This window comes from Antechinus flavipes, chromosome 1, assembly GCF_016432865.1.
Source record: "Antechinus flavipes isolate AdamAnt ecotype Samford, QLD, Australia chromosome 1, AdamAnt_v2, whole genome shotgun sequence".
NCBI lineage: Eukaryota > Metazoa > Chordata > Mammalia > Dasyuromorphia > Dasyuridae > Antechinus > Antechinus flavipes.
The window spans coordinates 308997266-309022747 of NC_067398.1; the positions used below are offsets into that span (position 1 = coordinate 308997266).

The 25482-nt window shown below is 36.0% G+C and overlaps 1 protein-coding gene across 1 annotated transcript in view; it reads right to left on the reverse strand.

Moving 5' to 3' along the window:
• Nucleotides 1-13: 13 nt before the first annotated feature.
• LOC127545448 (collagen alpha-5(IV) chain-like) overlaps nucleotides 14-25482 on the reverse strand; it is a 48174-nt gene continuing 22705 nt past the window's right edge. Inside the window, exons 6-9 of the mRNA XM_051972754.1 lie at nucleotides 25319-25422; nucleotides 24902-25000; nucleotides 3083-3157; nucleotides 14-1243 (exon numbers count right to left, since the gene is read on the reverse strand). Coding sequence (XP_051828714.1) covers nucleotides 995-1243; nucleotides 3083-3157; nucleotides 24902-25000; nucleotides 25319-25422 — 527 coding nt within the window. The 3' untranslated portion in view covers nucleotides 14-994. The remainder of the gene's footprint in view (nucleotides 1244-3082; nucleotides 3158-24901; nucleotides 25001-25318; nucleotides 25423-25482) is intronic.

Consider the following 25482-nt stretch of genomic DNA (forward strand, 5'->3'; position numbering starts at 1 on the left):
TCTTTCTTTCTTTTTCCCTGAGGCTATTGGGGTTAAGTGACTTACTCAGGGTCACACAGCTAGGAAGTGTTAAGTGTCTGAGGCCAGATTTGAACTCTGGTCCTCCTGACTTGAGGGCCGGTGCTCTATCCACTGTGCCACCTAGCTGCCCCAAAATGGATGACTTCCAAGGCATTTTTCAGTTATAAAATTCTATGAGGTATTAGAGCAGGTGAGGAAGGAGGATGGAAGGTTATAATTCATAGAACTCTAGACCTAGAAGAGGTCTGAAATTAGCCCAATTTCCTCAATTTACAGATGAGGAAAATATAGCAGAGAAGATGACATTATTTGCCTGAGATCACACAATTTGTCAGTGGCAAAGCTAATACTAATATTCAGTTCTAATGCTTCTAGTCAGATAATAAGCATTTATTAAGCTCCTGCTATGCGCCCCCTGTTCTCCAGGAACTCATCATTTAATGAGAGATAATTTGTAAACAATTACATACAAATAAGATTTATACAAGATAAATTGGGAGATAATTTCAAGGGGAAGACACTAGTATTCAGGGAAATTGATTTTCTTTTCACTGTGCTTAGTTTTAGAACAGGGCTTATGATTTGGGTTCTCCCTACTTTTATGACTGTCATAACTCTCTTCCTAACCATTGGTGAACAACCAGTTTGAGAGATGAAAGTAGGGGATAGCATTTCACATGAAACAAATTTTAAATTTTAATCTGCCTTATTAACATTTTCTTTATCATTTTTTAAGTCTAGCCAATTAACAAAGTAACTCATCTTGATTTGCCAATTTTTGAGGTGTAAAAATGCTCACATACAATGATTGAACAACTGGCTCTCTCTAGCCTATTTGGGCTGGCTCTAACATTCTCTTCCTCCAAGTCTTGATCCCAATTTCTTCTACAGCCTGTTGCTAATAGCTTCCTACAATTCCTGATATGAGAGCCTGATAAGGGGAGAGAATCCAGTTTTTCTAGTACATAGTTGCTTAGTTGCCTGGGAAAGTCACAATATCAGCTTCTGCTAGTCTGAGCCCAGCTGGTTTGACTCTTTCAAAGGAAAAATTTCTGACCTTGGAGTCCATGTCAAAGAAAAGTTTCTCCAGCACCTTATGCCAGTCCTTCTCATGGATAGATATCTTCTGCAATATGTCAAACATCATGTCATTTAAGTGAACTTTTGCAAGCTCCAAGTCCTCCTGGTTTGCTTTGAAGGCTAGGGCACTCTTGTCTGCTTTCTGATGAGAGGGAAATAGCAGAAAGAAAAAGGAGATATGGGAGAGAGTGAAAGAAAGTTGTCTTCTTTGCCTCATCTACTAAGACTAAAGGAACTGAACCATGTTCTTCAACTTGTTATAATTTGTGGGGCACCTAAGAGCTCTCTAAAATACACTGAGGTCCTTTTCTCATCCCATCCCAGTCCAACCCTGGTTTTTCTCTACCCACTCCTTCTTTCTCAGAACCAACATAGCACACACTGATATACTCACAGACACCAACATACACATCCACACTTCTCTCTCCAGCATAATTTCTATAAAGCCCATCCTCCTAGTCACAAATTGGCAAAGGGGAGTGAGGAAACTCAAGAGTTAGGACATACTGTTATTAAATAACCATAGTGTTATTAAAAAAACAAACAACAATCCAAAATCCAAATTAGATTGTCTGTGCCAATTCAGACACACATTAAGGGTCATTCAAATAGACCTAGGGCATTTTACTTAAGGCATTTTACCTATTTTTTTACATATTTTACCTATTTGATAAAAATTGAATTACCTAAAATCAATTTGCCAAAAAACAGTTTACATAATAGTAAATTTACCTAGAGTTTCTAATATAAGCATCATTTATTTAATTTATAGATGTTAAATCTTGTCAAGCCATATATGGATATATGTGATAAGATGGTTTTGGCCTCCCAACTAAACATTTTTACTTGACTATTTGTGTTTTTGAAACATCTTATCTGCTTTTGAGCACTTTGAGGATTCTTGCACTTAAAAGGTATTTGGGACATTATTACCAGGCTGAAAACTTGCACTAAAGCCACACCTAGACCCTATCTGAATAAAACTGCATTGAAAGTAGTTTCACCCTGAATTCTTTGCCATGCCTACCAGACCTTGACTATGTTTGTTGATTGTGATCCTGCTTAACCAGTTCTGACTGCCCTTTATGGCCCAATGCTGGCCTGGATTATGTTGATTTTGTTTCTCTTAGAACAGAACCTTAAAGATTGGATGGAATTTCCTGATTTGAAGTTTTTAATATTTTAATTTTTTTTTAGCGAAAAATTCATTAAGTGGTCAAAATGCTGGTGAAATAAAAAAAAAAATCAACCAATACTTTATGAATCTTTTACCTCAAATGTAAAATATACCAACAATAAATGCAAAAATTACTCCAGGATTCAATGAATTGTCATGAAATGGCTTTAAACAATCACTTTTAGGTAAATTCGTTAACATTCCTGCTTTTTTCTCACTATTGCAGATCTATAACACAAGTAAAAGTGAAGGGAGAGTCTGTTATCCTTGGTTTGGTAAAGACTAGGCTAAACTGGAGTGAAGTTCCAGTTTGCTCCATAAATTCACTTCATTAAGTGCTCTATGCTTACTTCCCAGATCTTCAGGATCTGGGGCTGGGATGGGACATTGAAATGTCTGACCTGAAGGGAGGTCGGGGAGACCAAAAAAAATTCATTTATAGTATTGTCTTTATTCATTAGAGTAAACTCACTCTGAACTACTTCTAGCATCAACTGGCTAAAAAGGCAGATTAGTCCCAAAACAATTGCTGTATTAAAGCAAGATTTCTATGAAAGAATGCATAGAATGAATTTGCATTGTGCTATGAATGGTGTTTAAATCTACATGAGCCAAAATAAACAACAAAACCATTTTTTCCCAATTTTTCCATATTTGGTAAGACACCTTACCCTCTATATCCTGAATTTTATCATCGTTCTATTTAAGACTCAGATAATGTGATTGCCTCTATTTCTAGGTATAGTCCTCAGGCTGTGGAGGAAGGGCAAGGTGGGCATAGAGAAAGTGTCATCATCTACTCACCTCTCTCATTTGTTCTTCCATCCAAATTTTATCTGCCTTTTCTTTTTCTAGTTGTTGCACTGCTAGTTTGAGGCCCTAATTTCAAAGGAAAAATCTGGTTATTCTTTTTGAGAGATTTTAAAGGGTCTGCTTATTAAAAGCTTGGACTCAGAGGGCTCATGGTCCCCAGATCCCCATATGATTTTGGGTAGGAGAAAATTCTTATAGAAACTCTAATCAGAGTGGTAAGTAGGGCCAGGTCACTGTGGAGGAAATGAAGACCCCTGAAGATCATTCATTACATAACAGGGAAGATCTCATGGTATACACAATCTGGCCCCTTACTAAAAGACAAGAGGATAAAATGACTCCTGATTGGCTTTGTTGATCCTAGGGAGTGGGGTGAGAGTGGAAAGAATTGTGTCAAAGATGATTTGTGACTGAGTCAGGAAGTGTTGTCCATTTGGTAGGCTATAAAAAAAAATAAATCAAGGAGAAAGGTTCCTTCCTCTTTTGAGCATGCCTTTGGGGACAGACTCTGCCAGCTCTCCATGTAGCTTCCATCAAGGTTGGTGTATTTTCCCCTCATCTCAATAGCCATAGCAGCAACATATGCCCCAGAAACATATAATTGCCTAAGAGAGTCCTTATAACTGGACTCCAAATCTCTAGATGCCTCTTTTTTATATTTCTTTTCCTGAGCCCAGGTCACCAATAAGTAATCCTAAGAAATGTACATTTTTGGCTAAGGGGGCAAGAGTGGTCAGAAATTCTTTAGCTCTTTCCTGCAAGTGTATTGCTTCTTGGAGAAGTCCAACAAAGTTGTCTTTACCTCTCATGAAGGATAAAATAGCTCCAAATCACCCATGACACTTAGTGGTCAATACTTTTTGACACAAGTCTTAGGCATAGAATAAATCAGATTTCTATATTAAAATTTCTATTTTACTTTAGAATTCAACATATTTTGTTGATGCTGATTTTTGTTTTATATAAGTCATTTTTTGAAATATTCCCCTTCCTCTACCCACCTCAAAACTGAAACTTTCATTATAATAAAAATAGTTAAACAAAAATATTTGGGTGGCCCCATATCAAGATGAAAATCAGATGGCACAGTGAATGGAGTACTGTACTTGCAGCTAGGAAGACTGAATTCAAATCCCACCTTAGGCATTAAATATCTGTGTGACAATGGGCAGATAACTTAACCTCTTCATGCTTCAATTATAATAGGACCTATCCACCTTTAAATTTATGATTTTATGATTTGGAAGAAACAAGATCAATATAACAAATATGAATAATTATATATAAGTATAGAACTAAGTCAAGTTCAACTCTGCAAAACTGGGGACATAGTTCAAAACGGAAGAGGTATTGGGGGACTGTCACCATCTGAATGATGCAGACTATCTTTGGGTCATTCTTGTCATCAGCTTGGTAAAGGAAACACAAAAAATAATGAAGAAAATAACACCTTAAAAAACAAAATAGTCCAAGTGGTCAATGTTTTTTAAAGGCACAAAAATCCAATAAAGAGAAAAATATCTTTAAAAGCAGAATTGGCTAAAGGAAAAACATATACAAAAATTCACTCAAGAGAACATCTTTAAAAGCAAAATTGGCCAAAGGGAAAGAGAGATACAAAAGTTCATGGAAGAAAGTAATTCTGTAAACATTAGAATTTGGCAAGTAGAAGCTAATAATTACAATAAAACAAAATCAAAAGACTGAAAAATTTGGAGAAAATGTAAACTATATTACTGGAAAAACAACTGACTTGAAAAATAGATTCAGGAAAGATCATTTAAGAATTACTGGACTACAAGACAATTCCAATAAATGTGGGGTGGAAAATCCACATTCAGGGAGAGAACTATGGAGACTGAATGCAGATTGAAGCATAATATTTTTTACCATTTTCACTTTCTTTTTTGATTTGCCTTTTTTTCCCCCTATGGTTTTTCCCTTTTGTTCTGATTTTTCTTTCACAGCATGACTAATATAGAAATATGTTTATAATGATTTTACATGTATAATCTGTATCAGATTATACACAATCTGATATAGATCATGTATCTATACATACTTGGGTGTGGAGGGGGAGGGAAGGAAGGGAAGGAGAAAAAATTTGAAATTCAAAATCCCACAAAAATGAATATTGAAAATATTGAAAAAGTAAAATGCTATTGAAATTTAAAAAGAAGTAACAGTAAGTTACAAGACAAGTTACAATAACAAAATATCTGCAGGTTGAAAAAATCAAGGGTAAATTTAAACAACTGGAAATAGTCCAACTTCAATGGATACTATTCATTTATTTAATACCTCTGCAAATGTTACTGACAGCTTAATAGGATTTGGCTATGTTTGTATTTTGTGTATGCTAAGATAGATCAAAGTTTCTTAAACTGTGGGTTTGTGACCCCATGTGGTGCTTTGTAACTGAATATGGAGTCACAAAATTATGATGTTTGATTTGTTTAAAAAAAATTATTGGGCTATCTAAAAGCCATGACTTAAAAAAATCCAAAACTATAATAATAAAAAAATCCAGCCTAGACATAATCTTTCTTGAATTTCAAGATAATTTCAAGAAATTATCAAGAAAAACTACTCCAATATTGTAGAACTAGAAGGTAAAATAGAAATTGAAAGAATCCACTGGTCAGTTCCTGAACGAGATCCTAGAATGAAAACTCCAAATAATTATAGCCAAATTTCAGAGCTTCCAGGTCAAGGAGAAAATATTGCAAACAGACAGAAAGAAACAGTTTGCAAATCGTGGAGCATAGTCAGGATAACACAAAGTTTAGCAGATTCTACTTTAAAGGATCAGAGAACTTGGAATATGATATTCCAGAAGGCAAAGGAGTTAGGATTACAAACAAGAATCATCCACCCTGCAAGACAAAGTACAATCCTTTAGGAGAAAAAAAAGATAAAGTAAAAGACTTTTAAACATCCCTGATGGAAAGACCAGAGCTGGATTGAAAATTTGACTTTTATATACAAGACTCAAAAGAAGCATAAAAAAGTAAAAAGAAACAAGAAATAATAAGGGATTCAATGAGGGATTAAACTGTTTACATTCCTATGTAAATTTTATGTAAAAATTATATTTTAACTCTTCATTATTAGGATCATTAGAAGGAGCATATATAGACAGAGGACAAGGATATGTGCTGAATATGATAGGAAGATTATCTCAAAAAATAAATGAGGTGAGAAAGAGAAAAGCACTGAGAGAAGCAGAAAGGGAGAAGTAGAATGGGGCAAATTATTTGACATTAAAGAGGAAGGAAAGAGCCTTTACAATGGAGAAAAAGATTGGGGAGTTGGAGGGGAGCACTTGAACCTAACTCTCATCAGAAATGGCTCAAAAAGGGAAAAATCTGTCTTACACCACAGGGAAGTAGAAGGGGAAAGGAATAAAGTGAGACAGGACAATAAAAGAATTAAGGGTAGATTGGAGGAGGTGGGAGTCAGAAAAAAACCATCTTTGAGAATGGACAGGGTGAAAGAAGAGAGTAATCTAAACAGAAAAAAAATGGGATGGAATACTGTAACCTATTTAACACGTAAAGGACTGCTTGCCATCTGGGGGAGGGGGTGAAGGGAGAGAGGGGAAAAATCTGAATAGAAGTGAGTGCAAGGATAATGCTGTAAAAAAAATTACCCTGGCATGGGTTCTGTCAATAAAAAGTTATTAAAAAAAAAAAAAGAAATGAGCAGGACCAGGAGATCATTATATACTTCAACAACAATACTATATGATGACCAATTCTGATGGACCTGGCCATCCTCAGCAATAAGATGAACCAAATCAGTTCCAATGGAGCAATAATGAACTGAACCAGCTATGCCCAGCGAAAGAACTCTGGGAGATGACTAAGAACCATCACATTGAATTCCCGATCCCTATATTTTTGCCTGCCTGCATTTTGGATTTCCTTCACAGGCTAATTGTACAACATTTCAGAGTCCGATTCTTTTTGAACAGCAAAATAATGGTTTGATCATGTATATTTATTGCGTATCTAATTTATACTTTAATATATTTAACATCTACTGGTCATCCTGCCATCTAGGGGAAGGGATGGGGGGAAAGAGGGGAAAAATTGGAATAAAAGGTTTGGCAATTGTCAATGCTGTAAAGTTGCCCATACATATAACTTGCAAAGAAAAGGCTTTAAAAAAAAAAAAGAAAATTAAAAAAATTGGGATGGAGAAGATACACAATAAATATAACTATGAAAAAAAATTATACCAACTTTTTCTGATAAAAGTCAGATGTCTTAAATATGTAGAGAAGTCAAGTTATAAAAATAAAAGCCATTTCCCAAATGATAAAGGTCAAATGATAAGAAGAGTCTCTGTTTTTAGTTAAAGGAATTAAAACTCTCTATACTCAAATGAACTTGGGAAAAACATTTAAACATAGACTCTTTCAGAAATGAATGTTGAGAACTACCTCTATATTTATTTGAAAAAATAAAATACTATTATGGGTAAATAAATAAATATTTTATATTTTCTTTGCTAAAAAAAATTAAAAATAAGAAAAAAAGAATATATGAAAAGATCCATTCCACAATAAATAAAAAACATTCCTGAAAAAATCATTCAGACTGTAATAAGTGGATAAGTATAAATAAAAAAACCTAGGAAATACCAATTTATTTACACTCACTAATTTGGCAAAGATAATTGAAAATGATAAAATTAAATGCTGACCGGGCTATACAATATTGGGCACACTACTACACTGCTATTAGGGTTTTGAATCGGTGTTTCATTTTTTATGAAAAAAAGCATAACAATATTCAATAAGAGCTGCTCACATACTCTTTGAATCAGTGATTTCACTATTAGGATTATATCTGAAATGTATATTCATGGGAGGGAAAAACTTAGTTTTACAAAAATGTTCTGTATCTAATTTGTTTGTACATATTAATTTTGCTCTTTTTTACCTCTTTTTTGATCTCCAGATTTAAACAGGGCCTGGTGGATGGTGGGCATTTAACAAATGTTTGTTGACTGATTGACTGTTAATGACCACTGTGGTATGATTGAACAAATTGTGGTATACAAATAATCTAGATCATTATTTTGTTGTTGTTGTTCTTGTTGTTTTTCTGTTGGAGAATCTGTTAAGTGACTTGCTCAAGGTCACACAGCCTTGAGGTTTTGAACTCAGGTCCTCCTGATTTCCATGATTTCATGGCCAATGCTCTATCCAATGAGATACCTGGCTGCCCCTACACGACATAGCAAAAAAGTCAGTATTAGAGTAATAATAACTGTAATTTTGAAAAATAACCACAACAAAGACTTCAGTGAGTCTATAATCTCATTGATGCAGGTATTCCTTCCATTGATGCAAATGGACAGCTAGATGTGCAGTAGAGAAAGCATCAGTTCTGAAGTTAGGAGGTCCTGAGTTCAAATCTGACTTCAGACATTTAATGCAATACTTCCTGGCTAAGAGACCTGGCACAAGTCACTTAACCCCAATTGCTTGGAAGAAGAGAAAGAAAGAAAGAAAGAAAGAAAGAAAGAAAGAAAGAAAGAAAGAAAGAAAGAAAGAAAGAAAGAAAGAAAGAAAGAGAGAGAGAAAGAGAGAAAGAGAGAAAGAGAGAGAGAGAGAAAGAGAGAAAGAGAGAGAGAGAGAGAGAGAGAGAGAGAGAGAGAGAGAAAGAAAGAAAGAAAGAAAGAAAGAAAGAAAGAAAGAAAGAAAGAAAGAAAGAAAGAAAGAAAGAAAGACACTGAGCAATTTACACAATGTAATCCAGACCACTCTCTTCCTCATATTCAATTCTGGGCCTAATGTATTTCTTATCGGCAATGTTTGACCAAGGTTTGGACTGCTCTATGGGCTCCCCATTCAACTTCATATTAGAGCTAATAATAGCCATTCTTCATTCATGTGGCTTTTTGTTTACACATAGCTAAGATGAAGTGTTTAAATAATTTTTATTATTATGAACTTGATAAGCATCAATGAATATGAACATTTCCTCTTATTAAAAAAGAATTATATACAATGTTATGAATATAATGTATAACCTTTTTAAAGTATGTATTAAATTTAAAATGATAGTTGCAACATTGCCCTATTTGTTTCTTTCTGAATTTCCTTCTGCTTTCTTCTTAGGATTTTTTTGTTGTTCCACTGATAATTTTTTTCTTCTTTTTTTTTGGTATAACTATCACTACCTCCCATCTTCATAATTCCTCTTCCAGAAAAATGCCTTTTCTGATAACAAATAAGTATAATCACTCAAAACAAATCCACACATTAGTTCTGCCTGAAAATGTGTCTCATTCTGTGCTTGAAGAGCAAAACTTCTTTGCCAAATTCTAGGAAGAATACTTTATCATCAGCCTTCTGAATTAAACTAAAATGTTCTACATAATTAAGGATCTCATTTAGTAGGCAATGTTTTGGGGCTCAATCAGAATGCCATTCGTTACAGTTAGTCAACAAGTATTTATTAAGTGCTTTCTTATAGGCTAGGTCCTGTATTAGGCACATTCTTTCCCTTAAGGAGCTTACATTCTAAAAGAGGAAGATTACATATAAAAGGAAACTGAAAAAGGGGGGGGGAGAGGAGATGGGATAGATGAGTAGGTATTGGGGAGTCATGGTGGTCAATCAGGAGAAGACTATAGGATGGAGTCTGAGCTTTTCCTAAAAATGGAGGTTTTACCAGTTCCAAATGTTCAATGAGGAAGAGAGCCATCTACACCCAGAGAGGACTGTGGGAACTGAGTGTGGAATACAATATAACATTTTCACTCTTTCTGTTGTTTTCTGCTTGCATTTTGTTTTCTTTCGTAGTTTTTTTTTTCCCTTCTTGATCCGGTTTTTCTTGTACAGCAAGATAACTGTATAAATATGTATACATATATTGCATTTAACATTTATTTTAACATATTCAACATATATTGGACTACTTGCCCTCTAGAGGAGGGGGTGGAGGGAAGGAAGGGGAAGGAAGGGAAAATTTGGAACAGAAGGTTTTGCAAGAATCAGTGTTGAAAAATTATCCATGCATATGTTTTATAAATAAAAAGCTTTAATAGTAAAAAAGAAAGAAAGAAAATGGAAGTTTTAGGAGGAATTCACCAAGGGAAAGGGGGGGGCTGCAGAATGGTAGGATATTCCAGACTGAAAAGTTCACTGGGGCAGAGGGAACTTCTAAAATGCAAAGGCAGATGAGATGGGTGACAAAGATTAGAGAGTCAAAAGCACAGTTGAGAGATTGTTGTTGCTATTGTTCAGTTGGGTCCGACTCTTTGTGACCCTATTGGGGTTTTCTTGGCAAAGATACTGGAGTGGTTTGCCACTTCCTTCTCTAGCTCATTTTATAGAGAAGGAAACTGAGGCAAACATGGTTAAATGACCCAGGGCCACACAGCTAGTGTCTGAGGCCACATTAAAATCTGGAAGATGTGACCCAGCACTCTATGCATTATAGCAATCTCAGAGTTGAAAGAAGAATTCAGCAAATAGGAAACATCTTTCCATTTAGCAATAGCTTCCTTATCTGGGGATTGGAAGCACCCACTATATGCCAAACACTGTGCTAAGCACTTTTTGTAAATATTATCTTATTTGATCCTCACAACAATGCTGGGAGGTATTCTTATCCCCAGTGTGCAGTCACAATAGCTAGTAGCTGAGATCAATCCCATTGCTCTGTGTGCTATATCACCAACTAGGGGCCTTATACTTCCATTTTCATTTCTGTGTAGAAAGTAAATGTCAATATAGTGCTTCCCACAATATGCCTGGTGAACAAGGACTTTACATTTAGAACATTGGCAGGGAAGTTAATATTCTAAAAACTAAAGATTACATGATTCAAATGACCCTGGCTTTCTTTTCTGCTACTTCATTACCTCATGAGGGCAAAAGAGAGCTATAAAAAACCAAGAACTACTTTGTATTTTTTGTTTTACGGGTCTCAGTGGTCCAATAATTAACTCCCTAGTGGCTAGTCTACTAGCAAAGAATCCTTTCTATATTTACATAGGTTGGACCTCAGAAAGTATATGTCAGTATATGAGCCCTTAACTGAAGCCTTTCCAGCAAGATACAACCTGTGATGAGCTGAAAAAGTCTAAGAATTTAAGCTACAGAAATTACTCTGTTAGCCCTATACTCCAAAGAGATCAAATAAAAAGGAAAAGAGCCCGTATGTACAAAAATATTTATAGTAGCTTTTTTTTTCAAAAAGCTGAAAACTGAGGTAATGTGTATCAATTGGGGAATGATTGAACAAATTATAGAATATGAATGTGATACTATTTGTCCTTTAAGAAATGACAAGCAAAGAGGCAGCTAGGTAGTGCAGTAAATAGAGCACCAGCCCTGAAGTCAGGAAGACCTGAGTTCACATTTGATCTCAGATACTTAACACTTCCTGGCTGTGTGACCCTGAACAAGTCACTTAACCCCAATTGCCTCAGGGGGAAAAAAAAAAAAGAAAGAAAGAAAGAAAGAAAGAAAAGAAAAGACAAGCAAAATGGTTTCAGAAAAACCTGGGAAGTCTTTTATGAATTGATACAAAATAAAGTGAACAGAACTAGGAGAGTATGAGGTAGATGGATAGATAGATAGATAGAGATATATACTTATATATCTATATTTATTATTTAAATTATTTGTACATCTATATAATTACATATATAGATATGTATAATAACAGCAATATTGTTAACATAATCAACTGTGGAAAGGATTTTATCTTTTTATCCAATCCCTCTTCAAAAGTCTAATTTGTTTCTGACTACTGCCTTCCTGTATCTGCTTTTTTATTATTCCCACACACATACTTTCTCTTAACTTCTTTCCCTCCTATTTCCCTACTGGATAAAATAGATTTCTATACCCAATTGAATATGTGTGTATGTATGTATGTATATATGCATATATTCTTCCCTCTTTGAACCAACTATGATGAGAATTAGATTCAAGCATTGCCCCTCTCCCATATCTCTTTCTACTATAAAAAAAATCTTCCTTGTATACTTTTTTTACACAAAAAACTGTGAAATAATTTTCCTCATTCAAAATAAAGAAAAGGGGGAAAAAACTATACTTCAATTTGTACTCAGAATTCATCAGTTCTTTTTCTGGAGATAGCATTTTTCATCATGCATCCTGTGAAATTTTCTTACATCATTGTACTGATCAGAGCAGCTAAGTTTTTCATAGTTGATCATGATTACAATATTGCTGTTGCTTCCTTCCCCCTTTTCCCAATGCATCCCTCTTTTTCACATTTTTTTTTAGTTCCTCCTAACATAATTGACTCATACCCTCTTGTCTATTTGGACTGCTTCTAACTTCTCTAATAATGACAAAGTTCTTAGGAATTACATGTATCATTTTCCAACATAGGAATGTAAACAGTTTAACTTTAATGAGTCTCTTATGATTTCTTTCTCGTGTTTACTTTTTTGTGTTTCCCCTGAGTCTTGTGTTTAAATGTCAATTTCTTTATTAAGCTCTGTCCTTTTCATCAGGAATGCTTGAAAGTTTTCTATTTCACTAAATATCCATTATTCCCCTTGAAGTTTTATACTCAGTTTTATTGGATGGGTTTTTCTTAGTTGCAATTCTAGCTTCTTTGTCTTCTGGAATATCATATTCTAAGCAATCCTCTTTAACATAAAGCGTGATTCTGACTCTGGCTCCACAATATTTAAATTAATTCTGGCTGTTTGCAATATTTTTTACTGGACCAGGAACTCTGGAATTTGGCTATAATATTCCTGATAGTTTTGAATTTTTGAATCTATTTCAGGTAGTGATTAGTAGATTCTTGCGATTTTAATTTATCTTCTGCATCTAAGATACCAGAAAAGTTTAGTTTTCCTTGATAATTTCTTGAAAGATGATGTCTAGGTTTTTTTTTTTATCATGGCTCTCAGGTAGTCCAACAATTTTTAAATTTTCTCTCTTCAATCTATTTTCCAGATCAGTAGTGTTGCAGTAAAATATTTCACATTTTCTTCTATTATTTCATTCTTTTGATTTTATTAACATTGTTTCTTAATGTCTCATTCAGTCAGTTTCCAATTACTCAATTCTAATTTTTTAAGTAATTATTTTCTTCAGTGAATTTTTTCCATTTGGTCAATTCTGTTTTTTAAGGAGTTCTTTGTTTCCCCAGTGAATTTTTATGTCTCTTTTGTAATTAGATCCATTGTGTTTTTAAGGTATTTTCTTCAAGTGTGTGTGTGTGTGTGTGTGTGTGTATGTGTGTGTGTGTGTGTGTATGTGCCTGTTGTTAAGTAATTTTTTAGTCATGTCCAACTCTCTGTGATGCATTTGGGGTTTTCCTGGCAGACATACTATAGTGGTTTATCATTTCTTCCTCCAGCTGATTTTACAAATGAGAAAACTGAGACAAATAGGGTTAAGTGACTTGCCTAAGGTAACACACTAGTCTGTATATGAGACCAAATTTGAACTCCGGAAGATGAGTTTGTCATTCTCGCTTTGGCCCTCTATCCACTGTACCACTTAGCTGCTCTGTATCTCCTTGGCTAAGCTGTTCTCTTTTCGTAATTTTTTTGTATCATTCTTACTTTTTTCCCCATTTTTTTTTCCCACTCTTAGCTCCTTAACTCTTCCAGGAACTCTTATGGGGCTTCTATTCAGTTACCATTTTTTCTTTGAAACTTTGGTTAAAGATATTTTCATATTATCTTCTGAGTTTATGTTTTGGTCTTCCATGTCATCATAGTACCTTTTTATGATCAAGCGCTCTCTCTCTCTTTCTCTCTCTCTCTCTCTCTCTCTCTCTCTCTCTCTCTCTCATTCTCTTTATAGTTGTTTGTTCATTTTTCTAGCCTATTTCTTGATTTTGAACTTTACATTATATTTGGCCTTTGTTCACCTAGGACCCTGTTCTAATCTTCAGGATTTTTGGTGTTGCTGTTTTCAGGGGTAGTTTGGGAATGGTGCAAGTTTTCAGTGCTTCCAAGGTGGTATAATTTGGGGAGAGGTGTGATTATTGATCTTCTGGTCCCTAGTCTATCTTTACTCAGGAATGGCCCCTGTTTTTCTTCAGCTGCAAGTGCTAGTGCTTCTCTTGTCCCTGAAAATGTGACCAGGTCCCCTGCTTTCCTGCAGCCACGAGCATTAGTACTCTTCTCTGCCTTGAATTATAACCAGGGAGACTTCCGGTTAAGATGGCGGAGAGGAGGCTCACAGTTGCATAAGCTCCGCGCTTTCTCTCACTATCCACTTCATTACAAGCCTCTGAATCAATGCTTGACTGAAAAAAACCCACAAATAGTTACCAAGAGAAGCCATCCTTGAGATCCGCCAAGAAAGGTCTGTCTTTACTGGAGGGCTGGGGCGGTTTTAGATCGGGCGCAGGCGGCGGGCAGCGGCAGTGAGGGCACAGGAGCAGACTGGAGAGGGGGTGGGGAGTGATCGCAGCTGTCTCTGCGGGGAGAGCTTCGCTACAGGTTTGGAACCTGCAGCAAGTCAGCAGCCCAGCAGAGAAGCTAAAAACACCTGGGCTGAAGAATACAACCCCAAACAGCTGGAGTCTCTCAGGACCTGGCCGCCCCCCCCTTCCCCCCCCCAGTGACTCAGCACACTTTGGGATCTCAGAGCGCAGGCGCAGCACAGTCCTGCTAGTGCCTCACTGCTGCCCCCTGCAGTCTGTAGAGGAAGCTCGGTAACACACCCAGCCCCTCCCCAAAGAAAGACTCCAGTTTTTTCTGTTTTTCTTTGGTAGTTTGTCTCTGATTAATAGACAGAATGAGCAAGAAGCTGAAGAGGACTTTAACCCTTGACAGCTTCTACACAGATAGAGAGCAGACTCTAAATCCTGAGGAGACTAAAAACAGGCAGTCCTCAGGTGAATCCCCAAAGGAGGAGATTGTCTGTTCCTCAGCACAGATGAACCTCATAGAAGTGATTAAAAAGGCTCTCACAAGGGAGCTAGAAGAAAAATGGGGAAAGCAGAGTGAGGCTTGGCAAAAGGAGAAGGAAGCTTGGGAAAAGGAGAGGGAGGCTTGGCAAAAGAGCCTGGAGAAGTCAGTTAAAGAGAGAGTGGATAAAGAAGTAAAATCCTTGAAAAATAGGATTAGTGAACTGGAAACAGAAAACAGCTCTCTAAAAAACAAAATTGGCGAAATGGAAAAAAATTCCACAGAACAAAAGAACTCAATTGGACAATTAGAGAAAGATTTTAAAAAAGTGAGTGAAGAGAATACTTCACTGAAAATCAGAATTGAACAAGTGGAATTGAATGACTCGAGGAGACAAGAAGAATCAGTCAAGCAAATCCAAAAAAATCAAACAATGGAGAAAAATGTGAAATACCTTCTGGGAAAGACAACAGACCTGGAAAACAGATCCAGGAGAGACAATCTGAGAATCATTGGACTCCCAGAAAAACATGATGAAAAAAAGAGCCTGGACACTGTCTTCCAGGAAATTATCAAAGAGAACTGCCCAGAAGTCATAGGAACAGAGGAAAAAATAAACATTGAAAGGATTCATCGATCACCCACTGAAAGGGATCCTAAAATCAAAACACCAAGGAATATAGTGGCCAAATGCCAGAACCCTCAGATGAAAGAAAAAATATTGCAAGCGGCTAGAAAAACCCAATTCAAGTATCAAGGAGCCACAATAAGGATCACCAGGATCTGGCAGCATCCACATTAAAAGATCGAAGGGCCTGGAATATGATATTCCGAAAGGCTAAGGAACTTGGTATGCAACCAAAAATAACTTACCCAGCGAGAATGAGCATCTTTTTCCAGGGAAGAAGATGGACATTCAACGAAGTAAGCGAATTTCATCTATTTCTGATGAAAAAACCAGAACTTAACAAAAAGTTTGATCTACAAATATAGAACTCAAGAGAAATCTAAAAAGGTAAAGATTAATCTTGGGAACTATATTTTGACTATATAGATGTATAAAGAATACATGTATACCTTGTTCTAGAAATTGATGTGGAAAGGACATTGTACCAGAAAAAGGGTAAAGTGGGGGTAGTACATCTCATGAAGAGGCATAGGAAACCTATTATATCTGAGAGAAAGAATGGAGGGGGATGAATATAGTGGGTATCTTACTGCCTTCAGAATTGGCTTTAAGTGAAAAATCTTAAGACATATTCAATCTATGGTGAAACTTCTCCCATCTCATTGAAAAGTGAGAAGGGAAAAGTGGAAAGGGAAGGAATAAGCTAAGCGGAAGGGAATACGGGAACTGGGAGGGAAAGGGGTAAGATAGGGGGAGGAACTCTAAGGCGGGGGGAGGGACACTAAAAAGGGAGGGCTGTGAGAAGCAAGGGTGCTCACAAGCTTAATACTGGAAGGGGGGAAAGGGGAAAGAAGGGAGGAAAGCATAAACCGGGGTAACAAGATGGCAAGTAATACAGAATTGGTCATTCTAACCATAAACGTGAACGGGGTAAACTCCCCCATAAAGAGGAAGCGGTTAGCAGAATGGATTAAAAGCCAGAATCCTACAATATGTTGTTTACAGGAAACACACCTGAAGCGGGGAGATACATGCAGGTTAAAGGTAAAAGGTTGGAGCAAAATCTACTATGCTTCAGGTGAAGTCAAAAAAGCAGGGGTAGCCATCCTGATCTCAGATCAAGCTAAAGCAAAAATTGACCTAATTAAAAGAGATAAGGAAGGACACTATATCTTGCTAAAGGGTAGCATGGATAATGAAGCACTATCTATATTAAACATATATGCACCAAGTGGGGTAGCATCTAAATTCTTAAAAGAGAAACTAAGAGAGCTGCAAGAAGAAATAGACAGTAAAACTATAATAGTGGGAGATCTTAACCTTGCACTCTCAGAATTAGATAAATCAAACCACAAAATAAATAAGAAAGAAGTCAAAGAGGTAAATAGAATACTAGAAAAGTTAGATATGATAGATCTCTGGAGAAAATGTAATGGAGACAGAAAGGAATACACTTTCTTTTCAGCAGTTCATGGAACCTATACAAAAATTGACCATATATTAGGACATAAAAACCTCAAACTCAAATGCAGTAAGGCAGAAATAATAAATGCATCCTTTTCAGACCACGATGCAATGAAAATTACATTCAACAAAAAAGCAGGGGGAAGTAGACCAAAAAATAATTGGAAACTAAATAATCTCATACTAAAGAATGATTGGGTGAAACAGCAAATCATAGACATAATTAATAACTTCACCCAAGAAAATGATAATAATGAGACATCATACCAAAATGTATGGGATGCAGCCAAAGCGGTAATAAGGGGAAATTTCATATCTCTAGAGGCCTATTTGTATAAAATAGAGAAAGAGAAGGTCAATGAATTGGGTTTGCAATTAAAAATGCTAGAAAAGGAACAAATTAAAAACCCCCAGTCAAACACTAAACTTGAAATTCTAAAAGTAAAAGGTGAGATCAATAAAATTGAAAGTAAAAAAACTATTGAATTGATTAATAAAACTAAGAGTTGGTTCTATGAAAAAACCAACAAAATAGACAAACCCTTAGTAAATCTGATTAAAAAAAGGAAAGAGGAAAATCAAATTGTTAGTCTTAAAAATGAAAAGGGAGAACTCACCACTAACGAAGAGGAAATTAGAGCAATAATTAGGAGTTACTTTGCCCAACTTTATGCCAATAAATTCGACAACTCAAATGAAATAGAAAAATACCTCCAAAAATACAGCTTGCCCAAACTAACAGAGGAAGAAGTAAATATCCTAAACAGTCCCATCTCAGAAAAAGAAATAGAACAAACTATCAATCAACTCCCTAAGAAAAAATCCCCAGGACCAGATGGATTTACATGTGAATTCTACCAAACATTTAAAGAACAATTAACTCCAATGTTATATAAACTATTTGAAAAAATAGGGATTGAAGGAGTCCTACCAAACTCCTTTTATGACACAGATATGGTACTGATACCTAAACCAGGTAGGCTGAAAACAGAGAAAGAAAATTATAGACCAATCTCCCTAATGAATATTGATGCTAAAATCTTAAATAAAATATTAGCAAAAAGATTACAGAAAATTGTCACCAGGATAATACACTATGACCAAGTAGGATTTATACCAGGAATGCAGGGCTGGTTCAATATTAGGAAAACTATTAGCATAATTGACTATATCAATAACCAAACAAACAAAAACCACATGATCATCTCAATAGATGCAGAAAAAGCATTTGATAAAATCCAACATCCATTCCTAATAAAAACACTTGAGAGCATAGGAATAAATGGACTTTTCCTTAAAATAGTCAGGAGCATATATTTAAAACCATCAGTAAGCATCATATGCAATGGGGAAAAACTGGAACCTTTCCCAGTAAGATCTGGAGTGAAGCAAGGTTGCCCACTATCACCATTATTATTTAATATCGTATTAGAAACACTAGCCTCGGCAATAAGAGTCGAGAAAGATATAAAAGGAATTAGAGTAGGCAATGAGGAAACCAAACTATCACTCTTTGCAGATGATATGATGGTATACCTAGAGAACCCCAGAGATTCTACCAAAAAGCTATTGGAAATAATTCATCATTTTAGCAAAGTAGCTGGCTACAAAATAAATCCCCATAAATCCTCAGCATTTTTATACATCACCAACAAAACCCAACAGCAAGAGATACAAAGAGAAATTCCATTCAGAATAACTGTTGATACCATAAAATATTTGGGAATCTATCTACCAAAGGAAAGTCAGGAATTATATGAGCAAAATTATAAAAAAGTCTCCACACAAATAAAGTCAGACTTAAATAATTGGAAAAATATTAAGTGCTCTTGGATCGGCCGAGCGAACATAATAAAGATGACAATACTCCCTAAACTAATCTATTTATTTAGTGCTATACCAATCAGACTTCCAAGAAAATATTTTATTGATCTAGAAAAAATAACAACAAAATTCATATGGAACAATAAAAAGTCGAGAATCTCAAGGGAATTAATGAAAAAAAAATCAAATGAAGATGGCCTAGCTGTACCTGATCTAAAATTATATTATAAAGCAGCAGTCACCAAAACCATTTGGTATTGGCTAAGAAATAGATTAGTGGATCAGTGGAAAAGGCTAGGCTCACAAGACAGAATAGTCAATTATAGCAATCTAGTGTTTGACAAACCCAAAGCCCCTAACTTCTGGGAAAAGAATTCATTATTTGATAAAAACTGCTGGGATAATTGGAAATTAGTATGGCAGAAATTAGGCATGGACCCACACTTAACACCATATACCAAGATAAGATCAAAATGGGTCTATGACCTAGGCATAAAGAACGAGACTATAAATAAATTAGAGGAACATAGAATAGTTTATCTCTCAGACTTGTGGAGGAGAAAGAAATTTGTGACCAAAGATGAACTAGAGACCATTACTGATCACAGAATAGAAAATTTCGATTACATCAAATTAAAAAGCTTTGTACAAATAAAACTAATGCAAACAAGATTAGAAGGGAAGCAACAAACTGGGAAAACATTTTCACAGTTAAAGGTTCTGATAAAGGCCTCATTTCCAAAATATATAGAGAACTGACTCAAATTTATAAGAAATCAAGCCATTCTCCAATTGATAAATGGTCAAAGGATATGAACAGACAATTTTCAGAGGATGAGATTGAAACTATTACCACTCATATGAAAGAGTGTTCCAAATCATTATTGATCAGAGAAATGCAAATTAAGACAACTCTGAGATACCACTACACACCTGTCAGATTGGCTAAGATGACAGGAAAAAATAATGATGAATGTTGGAGGGGATGCGGGAAAACTGGGACACTAATGCATTGTTGGTGGAGTTGTGAATGAATCCAACCATTCTGGAGAGCAATCTGGAATTATGCCCAAAAAATTATCAAATTGTGCATACCCTTTGATCCAGCAGTGTTTCTATTGGGCTTATATCCCAAAGAAATACTAAAGAAGGGAAAGGGACCTGTATGTGCCAAAATGTTTGTAGCAGCCCTGTTTGTAGTGGCTAGAAACTGGAAAATGAATGGATGCCCATCAATTGGAGAATGGCTGGGTAAATTGTGGTATATGAATGTTATGGAATATTATTGTTCTGTAAGAAATGACCAGCAGGATGAATACAGAGAGGACTGGCGAGACTTACATGAACTGATGCTAAGTGAAATGAGCAGAACCAGGAGATCATTATACACTTTGACAACGATATTGTATGAGGACATATTTTGATGGAAGTGGATTTCTTTGACAAAGAGACCTGAGTTTCAATTGATAAATGACGGACAAAAGCAGCTACACCCAAAGAAAGAACACTGGGAAACGAATGTAAACTATCTGCATTTTTGTTTTTCTTCCCGGATTATTTATACCTTCTGAATCCAATTCTCCCTACGCAACAAGAGAACTGTTCGGTTCTGCAAACATATATTGTATCTAGGATATACTGCAACATATCCAACATATAAAGGACTGCTTGCCATCTAGGGGAGGGGGTGGAGGGAGGGAGGGGGAAAAAATCGGAACAGAAACGAGTGTCAATATAATGTAATTATTAAATAAAAAATTTAAAAAAAAAAAAAAAAGGAATTATAACCAGGGTTCCTGCTCCTTTTGACCAACCACAAGTGTTCCTCTCTACCCTGAAAACTGACCCCCAGAACTGCATATGGGCAATGGAGTTGCCATTTAGTGCCGACTCTATCCAGTCCCAGCAAAGAATCCCCGTCTAATCAATTGTCTGACTCCATTACTCTCTGCGTTGAGAGCTCCCAAAGCTGCTGTTGCTGCCTTTGCTGCAGTTCCCTCCAAGGTCCACCACTGGTAATGCTGTGTATGTTCTGGTTACCCTACTCTGGTGTCAGAGACCTATTCTGTTGAGTTGTCTTAGACTGGGAAATGTCTCATCCTGGCTTTTTGTTGGCTTTGCTACTCCAAAATTCATTTTGAAGAATTACCCATGCATATGTTCTGTCAATAAAAAGCTATAATAAAAAATGAGACAATTCATCATAAATTTATTAATCTTTCTTCCTCTACATTTCACCCTAACTTCAGAGGATGAGGAGGCTCGCCTTCTTCCTGCAAATATAACCCATCTTCTTATGTCTTTGATTATATTACCTCTTGCTTCTTTTGGGAGATTGCCCCATTAATTATTTTTCCTCTTTCTCTAATCTTCAATCTTCTAATTACTGGTTCCTTCTATACTACTCACAAGCATGCCCAGGCTTCCTTTATCCTTGAAAAAAACAAATAAACTACAACCCTCACTTGGACATTTATGTTGAGGAACAGTGTAGAGTCAAGGAGGACATAAGATTGTGAATCTAGATGACTGGAAGCTGATGAGTTCATGAAGAAAGCAAGCAGAAAGAAAAGCAAAGGAGGACAGGACAGAATCTTGGCACTTTTTTCCTTTCCCTTTTCTAAGGCAATATTTAACATGGTGGTCCACCCTGTCCTCTTGGTTAATCTCTCAAGATTTTCCCAAGCAACATCCCATGTCTGGAATGCATTTCTATCTCATTTTCACATTCCTCCCATCACCACATACTTTTAAAATATCTTTTTCTTTAAGGCTTAACTTAAATACAATTCTTTTGTGAAAGTTTTCCTAGCCAACCACCTTGACTTCCTTCACCAGTTTTTTCCCTCCTCAAATTTTCCTGGAGTACTTGGCTCAATGTTATGCTTACATCATCTACACCTTGGATAAGTATATGTATTATATTTTCCCTCCAGGGCACTACCTGTTAAAACAGATCAAGAACATCTTTGCTTTAGGTCAAAGACTTAAGAAAAAGAGGACTTTATAAGTGGGGAAAGAATACAATTGGTTGTAGGCTTGACAGCATCATGGGGTTGCAGACAACATGATGGGTTACATGGCTGAGGTGTAGGAAACAATATTATTATTCTCCATCATGGAAATTGGGGGTGAAGAACTAGCAATAACTCTCTCCTTTCTTCCTATAACTAAGAAATATTCATTGTTTCAGTCCATTTGCAAGGTTAGAGACAGTAGGTCAGATTTCTCTGGATAAAAAATCTGACATTCTTGAAGAATAGTTTTGTGAAGTAAAGATAGTACACCAGACCCCACCCCATGTCCACCTGCATCCCCTAAGAACAGCAGATTTCTTTGAGGCAAGAATAGAACGGTGATTAAAAGGAGAACTGAATTGCTAAATTTAACTCATTACAGGACAGCTGAATTTCTGAACTAAATTCAGAGGCAAATAATTGTGACTTTAGGCAGTTACAGGACAGAATCAATTAACTATAAATAGGATCAATAAAAATGGTATAGTGTCAATTTAATCTTCTCAACTTAGAATGCAAGTTGACATATTTTTTGGAGATGGCCAATCTGGGAATTTGTTTTACTTGATTACACATATTTGTAACAGAGGGTTATTTGTTTGACATTCTCACTTGGGGAGGAGGATGAAGAAGGAGAGAGAAAAAGTGAATTTTCAGTGATTAAAAAAATTAATTAAAAAATGTCATGGAATAGAGGTTAGGAGAAAGAATAGAGCTGGTTGTTTAGAATTGGGAGTCATTGGAATAAAGATGATAATTAAATCATGGTAGCTGAGGATTTTTTTTCCTTCCCTTTTTCTAAGGCAATATTTAACATGGAGGCCCACCCTCTCCTCTTGGTTAGTCTATTTTAAGGTACCATTTGGTCTAAGGTAGTCATAGTGAAGCATTCTTAGCATGCTAGCAACTTTTCCCAGTTAGTTTTGTAGTTGCCGAAACCCAAATCTATTGATGACACTGAGTATTTTGGTAATGTCAGAAAACACAGTTTGGTAAACTAGATTCTACTCTTTCCTTTTTTCCTGCCTCTGAGGATTAGCAAAGGTTATAGAATATCTTTCCCAAACACTCTCTTTCTTAAAATCCTGTTGGTCCTCTAAGGTTTGGTTTATATATCAAAACCTTCAGAAAGTCATTCCTGATCCTCCAAATAAATAACAATGCTTATCTCAACACCTTACACAATATTTTGCTTGGGACTCATGCTTTTCTCACATATTATTTGTTATCATAATAATATTGGAATATGCCAGATGCTCCCTTTTAGAATGTAAGCTCTATTAGGGCTAGAATTATGCCTTAATTTTTTATCTTCCTTGGTGGCTAGAAATGTTTTCCATGTGGTAGTTGCTTTGTAAATATATGTTGAATGAATAAATGAATTAAGAAAGGCATATTGGTGTTCTGGAGACTATTATTTTCACCATAAACTTTCTATGATATCAAAGAACTAGAAAACTAGGGAATGCCCATCAGTTTAGAAATTGATGAACAAGTGAACAAATTATGGTAGATGAATGTAACAAAATACTCTTGTGTATAAGAAATTATGTAAGGTGCAGCAGTTTCAAAGAAACCCGGGAAGACTTTTATGATTAGATAAGGAGTGAAGTGAACAGAACTAGGAGAATAATTTATGTAATAAGAGTAATATTCTAAAGACAAAACTTTGAAACTCTTAAGAGCTTTGGTCAATGCAGTGACTGACTCCAGGTAACTAATGACAATCCATCCTACTTATGTCCTGTTATAGATATAGCTTCTTTGGCTTTTGATTATTGGCTTTTGATTATTGGCTTTTTTTCTGCCCCCAAGATTGCCATTACCTGGTTTCATATGAAAATGTTGTGTTGAGGTTAAAGAGTAACTGCTCCTCCTAAACTTTGCCCAGATGCACGTTCCTTGGATGATCCAAGGCTTTAGAAAGATTTCTATATTTTCTGAATACTTCCTAAAGTAAGTCCATTGTATCAAGACTTACTAGGGAAAAAAAATCACAGAATCATGACTTTAGAATTGGAAGGAACCTTAGAGATTATCTAGTTTAATTCCTTTATTAAAAAATGAGAAAATTGAAATGCAGAGGGGTTAAAGCAATTACCCACAATTATCAATATAGTAAGTGCCACAGATAGATCTGCTGACTCTAAAGCCAATGTTCTTTCCATTGTACCAAGCTTTTCTAGGTAGATTACTTCTATGAAGACTGTTTATTTATGCTTTAAAATCAAGGAATTCCTTCCCAGATAGTCTGGCCCCCTCTCCTATCCCCAATAGTACTTGCTCACATCCTGACTTTTGGACCTTTGGGGATGAGTCAAAACTCTGCCTAGACAAGTCATGGGAACCAATGAGTAAAGTTAAATCTTAAATAAGCCCAGCTAAATAGAAGGTCCTTTGTGTTTTGCTTAAAGCCAGTTTCATTTAGTTGTTGTCCAATTATTTCAGTCATATTCTACTCTTCATGATTCCGTTAGGATTTTCTTGATAAAGATACTAGAGCAGTTTGTCATTTCCTTCTCCACTAATTGAGGCAAATAGAGTTAAGTGACTTGCCTAGAGTCACATGGCTAGTAACTAGCTGTAGTCAGATTTGAATTCCCAATGATCAATCTTCCTGACTCCAGGCCTAGTACTCCATCCACTGTGCCATGTAGAGAACTGCCTAATTTGAAGGCTGCCTGTTTGAAATGATTAAAATGTATTTCACCTTTATATATAGCAGCTTTCACAAAATAGTGCCAGATATCCTTCTTATATTGGATCTGAGATATTAGTTTTCCTTTTTGGACAAACTGAGAAACTGAGGAGCTAAATAAGGTAGGGATATTTCCCCAAAAGGAATGTGGCAGAGCTTAGGGCAGAATCAAATGTTGAGAGTTCTTATTTTAATGTCCTTCTCTTAAGTCACCTCTGAACTCCTCAGAACCAGAGGTTCTGAGCAAATGGGGATTTGCTCTGTCTTCCCACTCATCTCCCCCTAGGATCCCATTTTACCTTAATATCTTCCACTTTATCTTGCAGAGCTTCAATGATCTTTTCCAGCAGACTACATTGTTCCTCCACCCTTAGCAAATGCTTCTCACAAGTTGTACTCTGAGAGAAAGAAAAAATAACACAAGGTGGGTATAGCTCAGTGCAGTGCCATATGTCCAGAGTGGTATAGATTGGAAAAAGTAGTGATAGGGTTTTAAGAGGTCTGGAGGTTGTCTTCAAATTCTTCTTCTTCTTCCTCCTCCTCCTCCTCCTCTTCTTCTTCTTCTCTTTCTTCTCCTCTATTCTCCTTTTCCTCTTCTCTTCTTCTCCTCTTTCTCCTTCTCCTTCTTCCCCATCCCCATCCTCATCCCCATCCCTATTCCCATCTCCATCCCCACACCATATTATCAGACAGTATTCTCTCTATTGGTTACTCACCTTTTGTCCTAATTCCTGGAGCGTATGTATCTTGTCCTGCAGTAAGTTCATCTCAGTCTCTAGCCGGGGTACGAGTCCAAGAGAACTTTGAAACTGAAGATTTGCTAAAAGCACATATTAGGAATAACTCTTGAAAGCAGGGCAGAGGAAGACAGAGAGAAAAG